The 9,143-nt window shown below is 38.1% G+C and overlaps 1 protein-coding gene across 1 annotated transcript in view; it reads left to right on the top strand.

Moving 5' to 3' along the window:
- Nucleotides 1-1,644: 1,644 nt before the first annotated feature.
- The window catches only part of LOC107660113 (indian hedgehog B protein-like), an 8,642-nt gene continuing 1,143 nt past the window's right edge, over nucleotides 1,645-9,143 (top strand). Inside the window, exons 1-2 of the mRNA XM_016449343.1 lie at nucleotides 1,645-2,020; nucleotides 7,132-7,393. Of these exons, the coding sequence (XP_016304829.1) occupies nucleotides 1,721-2,020; nucleotides 7,132-7,393 (562 nt within the window). The 5' untranslated portion in view covers nucleotides 1,645-1,720. The remainder of the gene's footprint in view (nucleotides 2,021-7,131; nucleotides 7,394-9,143) is intronic.

Genomic DNA, 9,143 nt, shown 5'->3' with positions numbered 1-9,143 from the left:
AACCTGCTGAATTAAATATGAAGTGAATGATGCTTTAAATCTAGTTGTAGAATTATAGAAGTCTTTTTACTGTAGTATTTTTACAGATTATTTTCTGATGCCTGGCCAAAGCACTCTCTAATTAAAATGTATTCAGCAATACCAGTAACATCTTCAAGCTGTCAACAGTGCAGTCACAGCGGACCAGAAAAAATGCGCCACTGAAGGAGACACAGAACTGTCATAATTTTCCTACCAGTATTATTTGGTAATAGTTCTGGCATTTAACTGGTGATTCGTCTTCAGTGGAGAAGCCATTAGTGTTATTTTAAAGACATTAGACTTCCTGGGAGGGACGGCACGTCATGTCTTGTCTCCAGTGTCTGTCAGTGAAACTAAACCTGACCACCAATCACAAAAAATACCCATGGAGATTTTTTTTTTTTTTTTTAAAGCTAAAACATGTTTTATCTTGCAGTATTACACAGTTGAACACTATTGCTGAATCCAATTTTTATTTAAAAATATGTTTGGGGGAAAATGGTTTCAGAAATAGTGGGACAAGTTTCATGTTTGATCATCTTTTAAATAACATGAAGTAAATAAGCAGTTAACAGCTGAATTGGCACAATGACCTTTGTCATCCAGAAAAGTGGGACTTGTTCTAAAAATTGTTTTGATGGATTTTGATCATCAATCATCACCCTTTTATGAGCTAACATAAAATAAAATAAAACATGTCATCCAATAAGCTGGTCATTTATGGTCAGCAGCTGGTCAAAGCTGATTTAGATGATGGATCAGCTAGACTACAAGCTTGTGTGGCCACAGATGACCTGGTAGACCTTCCTCAAGACCACTTTGCACCAGTAACAAACCATCTACCAAATTCCAAACTTCACCACTTCAATCTTTATATATATATAGTCAATAATTTGACAAAATTCTATTTTTAAATGGCATAACATTGTTAAATATTCTTGTAGTATTTCAACTGCAGAAAAAATATTTTTCCAAATACTATAAACCACTGTCCCACTACTGCTGATGGTCTGTTGGTCTGTCCCACTTCATCTAAAAAAGTATTCCATCACAAATATAAAATTAATTAGAAAAAAAAGAACATAATTTGTCTTGTAATTATTCATAGTAAAGACTCCGTGTCTCCAAATGATAGTTTTGTGTGTGTGTGTGTGTGAGTGTGAGTGTGAGTGTGAGTGTGTGAGGTCCTGTACGTGTGCTGACGTACCGTTGACAGGCAGAGCATTGCTACTGAGGTTCAAATGGGAGCCAGAAACCGCTGCGGGACGCGCACACTGACCGCGGCTCTGCGCAACCAGGACCCGCCTGCAGGCGACTCTAAACACGCGTGCCAAGATAAACGGAGCTTCTCTATTTATTCCCCCTGTCTCCACTTGGACTGAGAGAAAGCAAGTTTTACAGACCTGAGAGGAGAACCGACGAGCTGGCACCAACCTCACCGCTTGAGGAACCCTACGTTTGCCGGGGTGTCTTTCCGTGCGTAAAAGGATGGTGATCGCCAGGTGTCCTAATAGAATGGTCCTCCTCCCCCTCCAAAAGGATGGTGAGCGCCAGGTGTCCTAATAGACTGGTCCTCCTCCCCCTCCGGTGATCTTGCGCGGGGACTGAAGCTGAGATTGGGGGGAGGAGGGTCGCTTTACCATCATCTTCACCATCTTTGACACTCCATCTTTTGGAGTGCCCGCTGGCACCGGTTGGCATGAGACTCTCCACAGCGGCGGCGCTCCTCACCGGGTTCATCTTGGTTTTCTCGCCGGCGTACGACAGCTGTGGACCGGGCAGAGGTTACGGCAAGAGACGGACTCCAAGGAAACTCACGCCTCTCGCCTATAAGCAGTTCAGTCCAAACGTTGCCGAAAAAACGCTGGGAGCCAGTGGGAGATATGAGGGGAAGATAACCCGCAACTCCGAGCGCTTTAAAGAGCTCACGCCCAACTACAACCCAGACATCATCTTCAAGGATGAGGAGAACACAGGTGCGGACCGCATGATGACGCAGGTGAGGCAGACACGCGGAAATGTTTCCTCAGAGCAGTTAGGTCGGCTAACTGTTCATTTAATTAGTTATTAGTAGAGATTTCTATCCAAATGTACAACACCTAAAAGATGCATCTTTGTACATTATTTACCCCTAAATAGTAGGCCTATATATTAGTGCTTTAAAGGGACATATTAGTACCTAAAGTGTACATATTAGTATTACGGCCCCAGTGAGAGTTGTGTACCTTTCTGAAAGTGTAATATGTGGTTAGTTCACCCAAAAATGACAATTCTTTACTCATCCTATGTCGTTCCTAACCTGTGGCTTTCCTTCTTTTGTGGAACATAAAAGAAGATATTTTGAGAAATGCCTCTTTGTTTTGTGTCCATTCAATGGAAGTCAATAGTAACCAAAACTGTTTGGTTACGACCGGTTTTCAGAACATCTTCATTTGTGTTCCCCAGAAAAAAGAAAGTCATACAAGTTTGGTCAATCAGGTTTGAACCTGCAACCTGTAGGTTACCAACCCAGAGTACACCACCCTCTGCTTCATGCAGTGGAGTACTATTACTACTTCTACTATTTAATTTTATAGTAAAGTTGCCTTTTTCAAGATCAAGTGCATTAGTTCAGGGTACTGTCGCTTAGCCCCAAAATTGTAGTGGGCATCAGTAAATGTAGGCATCCTTGAGATAATTCAAAAAATATGACGAAGAAGTTCTGTAAATTATTAGTTAAAAAATTAATCCAAACTGACTTCACTCATAACATCTGGGTCAGCATGTGGAGAATGGTTTTTATCAGTGGCAGAATGGTGATGATAGTTCATGGATGAGTGAGGTTTAAACCTACAACCCTAATTGTCCGTCTTTCTATTTCTTTCAGTCTTCATAACAGAGAATATGGGGGCAGGTTTCATCAAATTAAAGACACATTAGTCGTCAGGTTATTTTATAACCGCATATTTGAACTTTCTCCCACGGGGCTCTTGCTCAATTTATGTGAATCAATGAACGCAAAAGGGGTGACTGTCAATAAAGTGGAAAGGAAGGGAAACCTGAAACGTTTAATTAAAACAGTGCCGTTGCTGTTTTAAGCGCGATTGGAAAAGAAAACATTAAAACTGCCCTTGTAGATTGAGCATGACCTGTGACTGTTTTAATGTTTACCCGTATGCTTAAACACGACTGCTCGTGATTAACGGCATACACCCCCTTTTCGAACCGTCAGATATTTTTTACGACGTTGATGTGGTACCGAGTGGAATTTATTTGACTTCAATCTCCCCCTCACCTAAGAGTATTTATATCAGCTCTTTTCCTCTGAATGCCCACGTGTTAATATCCAGGAGAGCCATGTGGGAACTGAGGAGGGGCTCGTAGATTTCACCCCGTCTTTACCTGTCACCTCTCCGGCGAGCGCCGCGCTCGTTTACCTGACCTTCGCGCGATTTATGAGGGCCAAACTGCGGCGACTGCTGGAGACAACCTCTGGTCTGTTTTTCTTTTTATTCTGTTATTTTTTGTTTGTTTGTTTTTGTGGCATACGTGTGTAAAAATAGTGGGCTTCACATGCATTTAAGCCTTAATTACACACATATTTTTCTCCACCTTATTTTTGATTCAGCGGCGAGTGGCCCCAGCGCTCTCATACAGGCGCGAGTGTTCAGGGCCCCGCGCCGTCAGTGCACGCGGGGTGAATGTTTGTGTAGACCGCGGTTAGTGTGAAGGCTCTCCTCCTGAAAACCCGTCGATCTCCGCTTTGAAAGCAAAACTAACAGAGTTCACGGGCTGATTTATGAAGTCCAGTTCACTTTTGCAACCACAACGAAAAACGCTGAAATCCACACTGCTATGTGAATAGGCATCTATTACAGCTCGCCCAGTCGCTATTCTTATCGTCCAATCCGGAGACGTGCTCGGAAATATGTCTTCATAAATATCTATATCTGTATTCTTATAACTAAAAACATATATTTTTCCATTCAGATTGGCATTTCTGAAATCATGCCACATGCACATATTTCTAGTTAACCATAAACTACTGAAGGTCACCATAAACCAGTCCTACAGTCTTAGAGAGGTTATCGATTTTGGTCTTTTTAAAATTCACTGGAACTCTTCAAGGTCCAGGAGCTCGTTGTTTTAACTTTTGAAATGGGGAAGACTTGACATTTTTAAAATGTCAGTTAGCTCCTCTCTCTTATATGTGAAGTGGGCAAGATGCATCTATTCGTTCCCCTTAAATCTCACAAGGGACACTGAGGGTTTTGTTCTTCAAAGAAAAATGTATCCAGAAATGAAAATTCGGTCATTCTGTTGTTCCAAACCAATATGATTCACACTGCTCTATTCCAATGGAATCATTCACTAAAAATCTTGGCATTTGCTGTAGAATTCTAATCTAATTTGCTTGTCTGCATATTCAATATCCTATATTCATATCCTAATCGGTTATGAGATGTGTGAAAACCAGAGTTTGGCATGTGATGTTAAACCTGGTGTGCTTTGTTTTCTCCTGCAAGTTTAAGTATGTACAAATGCAAATGAAATCTATAGAGTTCTGCATTGATGACATATTGTTGGCCAACCCAGAAGTTAGCACCCTTGACACAAAGCCATGTTTATTGGTATTTGGATTATTGCAGAATATTTGTGCCAACAAAAGTTTTTGTCAAGATAATCTTCACAAACAAACACAACTTTCATGAAATTTGAAACTAAAAAAATCTCCAGAAGTACAGTAAAAAGCTGAAGTTAAATTATAAGCAAAGTACACCACAGTCACATGAGTTCAAAGTCACCACCATTAAGCTTCCAACACCTTCTTTTAGTCTTAATTTAAAATCTACAAGTTGGGAAGTTTGAGTTATAAAAGTTAGCAAGAGCATGTAGGAACACAAAGAGGTCGTGAAAGTGGACTAGTGAGTAAATGACTGTTACTGCTCTGTGCAATGAAATGTAATATCCCCAACAACCTTTGTAGTCCCATTTAGCCACATATTAGCATTTTTACCTTTGTTCAAAACATGAAAAAGCATAAAAAAAAATCACGGGGAATTTCTGAATTTTATGTCGTAGATAAAAAAATTGAAAATACCTTGAGTTTATGTTAAATACAGACCTTATTCCAGGCATTTAACCAAAAAACCCATTCATAAAGCCCATTGACTTTGGGACGATGGAACTGGAAAGTCGTTTCCAGGTTTTAGGAGTCCTGCAGTGAATAACGACTTAATTTTTGATCTTCCCACAAAGTTATTGTATTGTATTGACTCTAGAAGACTTGAAATATAGTGCATGAATCATATGGACCATATTTATGATACATTTTATAATGATTTTTTTGGTATCTGCTACCCTTACATTTTCATTTATTATTTGAGAAAGAGCCGTGTGAACATTCTTCAAAACATCTCTCTTTAGATTCCATGGAGGAAAGCAAGCCATGGGTGTGCATGTATACGGGTTTGCATACAAGGAAGCATATTTGAGTGTGGGAGAGTGTATTATCATTGTTGACACTTTGACTGTAGTCTAAGCATTTGCTGTACATGTTTTGGATTCAGTGACCCTCAGAGACTCAACAAAGCACACTGGCACTGTATTTTCAAATCTCTTTTCCTCTCCCATACCAGCCTCTGGACTCTGATGGTCCAGTAGCCATACAGAATGAGCTCAGCTCTGAGAGATATCCTAATAGCACAGAGACATCGAATCACTGAACTAGTCCGCACAGCTTTGAAGAATAGCTATTGAGTGGAAAGGTAGGTCTCCAATTCGGAGAACAGAAATAGATGGTTTGATGGCACAACTATGTAGTGAGGACTTAGGATGGTGACATCAAAGAATCTCTGCCATCACTCAGTAAGCAATTTGTGACCACTTAGTTGGTGGTTATCCAGTGACCTTGCATGTCTCGTGGCCTTTGGTTGAGACAGGGATTTATCAGCCCATGGGCTGAGTGTGTTTGTGCTAACCACAAATGCGTCAGTTCTACAAATGGCTGTCAGGATTATATTTGCCATTGCTCATCGCGTTTCTCACCTAGCAACTGCTTGCCACAGGCTTTTTGACATGATCCTACTAAAATCCATATTTCTTGCAGGAAATTCACAAAGTCAAGACAATGGCCTTGTGTTCTTTCTCACTCAGGCACGCAAAGCCTCCTTCTGTTTGTTTAATTGGTAACTTATGTATCAGAGCTCAGCATTCAGTTGGGTTTAAATACTGTCACAGTATGGCCATTTACGCTACATAAACCACCAGAAGTAAATTTTTATATATTTCATTGTGAGACATTGAAATATATAATAGATTTTCCATCTATGAACTTACTCATGCTGTTAAGTTTCTTTTTTTCCCCAGACAATGTAAAAATTTGTCACTATAATCATGGTTACTGTAATGTTTTACATTACTAATTTCCTTATTAGTTCACATTAAATGCATGTTCATTATAAGTCTGGAAGAACAACAGATCATAAAACACTTGAGGCACTTGCTGCTTTAGCTACCTAGCAATGTTATTTTATTATCATTGATGCACTATTATAGGTTTTAATTTATATTTTTATTTAGATTACAATAATATATATATATATATACTGTGTGTATATATATATATATATATGTTAATGTTTTTTATTTAAAAATAAAATCTAAAAAAATTTGAGAAACAATTTTCATTTAAAAATTGCTAAGAAATTTCACAAATAATTACAAAGTAACTGCAAGTAACACTGAATCACACGTGAAATTTTTAAGTAAATAGCCTAAAATACAATAATTTGGTGTAGAAATGATTTTCACTCAGAAATTGCTAGTAAATTTCATAAATAATTCAGAAGAATCATCAAGTAACCCATTGAATTAAACATAAAAATTTGAAGTATAGAATGTGATTGTCCAATAATCTTTGTTTTATTTACAATTTTGAACAGTCATTGTTTTTACAGTGTGGTATTTTCTCATAAAACATAGTCCAATAATCTCTGTGTTATTTACAACTGCGAAAACAATACCAATGTTTTTTTATGGTTTTAGTTTACCCTGCTTCCTGTTAAAAATTGTATCACTTTTCACATTTCTGAATTCTAGTAAGTGTTTCTCATACGTTATTATTTGCAGCGCTGTAAGGATAAGCTGAACTCCCTGGCCATCTCCGTGATGAACCTGTGGCCTGGTGTGCGTCTGCGTGTGACGGAGGGCTGGGATGAAGACGGCCATCACTCTGAAGAGTCTCTGCATTATGAGGGCAGAGCGGTTGACATCACTACCTCGGACCGCGACCGGAACAAGTACGCCATGCTGGCTCGTCTGGCAGTGGAGGCCGGCTTCGACTGGGTCTACTACGAATCCAAAGGCCACATACACTGCAGTGTCAAATCAGGTGAGACAGCAGCTGTGTGTTTGTGTTAAGGTTGTGCAGGGGGAAAGAGGTCAAGCGAGAAACAGACTAGTCCTTACAAATAAAAGGTGGGAAAGGAAAGGAAAACAAACATGGTGGGATATTAGCAAGTTCCAGTCAACATGAAACATAATTTGCATTTCATTTTATTTCTGCAATCAGATGTATTTCTTAGTGAAACAGGATTTTCAATGAGAAAACAGTAGGGCCGGACTTGTTTTGGGGGAATTCATTTAATTAATAAAAGTGGGCATGGCATAAACTACTGTGCAAAAATGTGTGGTCAGGAAGATTAATACTTTTTTCAGCAAGGATGCATTCAATTGATCAAAAGTGACAGTAAATACATTTATGATGTTACAAAATATCCTGTAAGAATCCTAAAAAATGCATCACTCTTTCAACAAAAGTATTAAGCAGTTTTCAACAATGATAATAAAAATAAATGTTTCTTGAGCACAAAATCAGCATATTAGAATTATTTCTGAAGGATCATGTGACACTGAAGACTAGAGTAATAAATTACATTAAAAAATAAAATATTTAAATTAGTTATTTTAAACTGAAATAACAATTTACAATATTATTATGATTTTTTAACTGTTTTGCTTTATTTTTGATCAAATAAATGCAATTTTATTGATTTATTTTTAAATCTAACCATAACTAACAAAGCTTCTCACAGCCATGTAATGTGAGAAGAAGAGGCAAGAGATGGACTGTTAGAGCATGTCTATGGATACAGAAGGAATCGCATTAGATTCCTGTTTCTACATACACTACACACACTGTGGATTGATGAGCTATCTAATGTAGAGAGCCATGTTTGAGTCATGTTGGGTATCAGATGTAATTTCTTTGCTTCACGTGATTAGATTAAAACAGCACTGGGCCATCTGATGAATGCACACTTCTTTTTTCACAATTTCTAACATTTACCTTTCTTACTTTTCCAGCTATGCTTTACCTTGATCTTTATTTCCATGCAAGTCAACACAGGCTTCATGTAGCTTTAGCATCTACCATTTAGCTTTTAGCATCCATAGCCAACATGCTATTTATTTTTTTTAGTGATAAGAATGAATCAAACAGCAGGGGAAAGTCAGGGAAGCACTTTTTTTATTATGTAATTTTGCTGTAATGTAACAACAAAGTAAGACTAAAGTCATTCTCATTCACCCTTTAAGGCTTCAACGCAGCATAGTATTGTGAAATGCATTAACCATTAGCAGGCCCACAAACAATCATCTGCTCAGTGCATAAATGTAAATGTAATCTGTGCACACAGAATCCTCAGAAAACACCTCAGATTTGGCAGAATTGGAATATTCGTCATTGAGAAACTTCTGCATGCTTGCTTATTAAATATTTTCACCAGTAATTAATATATGAATAAGTACCTATGTTTAAACCATTTTACCATGTTTAAATGCATTCTGCAGATTTTCTTCCAAGACACCACAGAAATGGAAAAAAAATCTGCAGATAGCATAGCTGTTTTTTGGCCGACCCCTTATAGAGGTGTGATTAACCATTTTGTCTCTTACTTACATTGAATTTCATAATAAAATCTCTAGTATTCATTATCTGTTTCTGTTTTTCCCACTATTTTCTTTCTCTTTATTATTTTTTCTCCTGTCCTTCCTGCCCAGATCGTTATGCAAGTCAGCTGTCCCTGACATGATCAGAAGGAAAACTGAGTTTTCAAATCTAGCTTATATATATATATATA

Source organism: Sinocyclocheilus anshuiensis, unplaced genomic scaffold, assembly GCF_001515605.1.
Source record: "Sinocyclocheilus anshuiensis isolate Anshui unplaced genomic scaffold, SAMN03320099.WGS_v1.1 scaffold55, whole genome shotgun sequence".
Taxonomy (NCBI): Eukaryota; Metazoa; Chordata; class Actinopteri; order Cypriniformes; family Cyprinidae; genus Sinocyclocheilus; species Sinocyclocheilus anshuiensis.
This window is presented reverse-complemented; position numbering and strand designations above follow the sequence as displayed.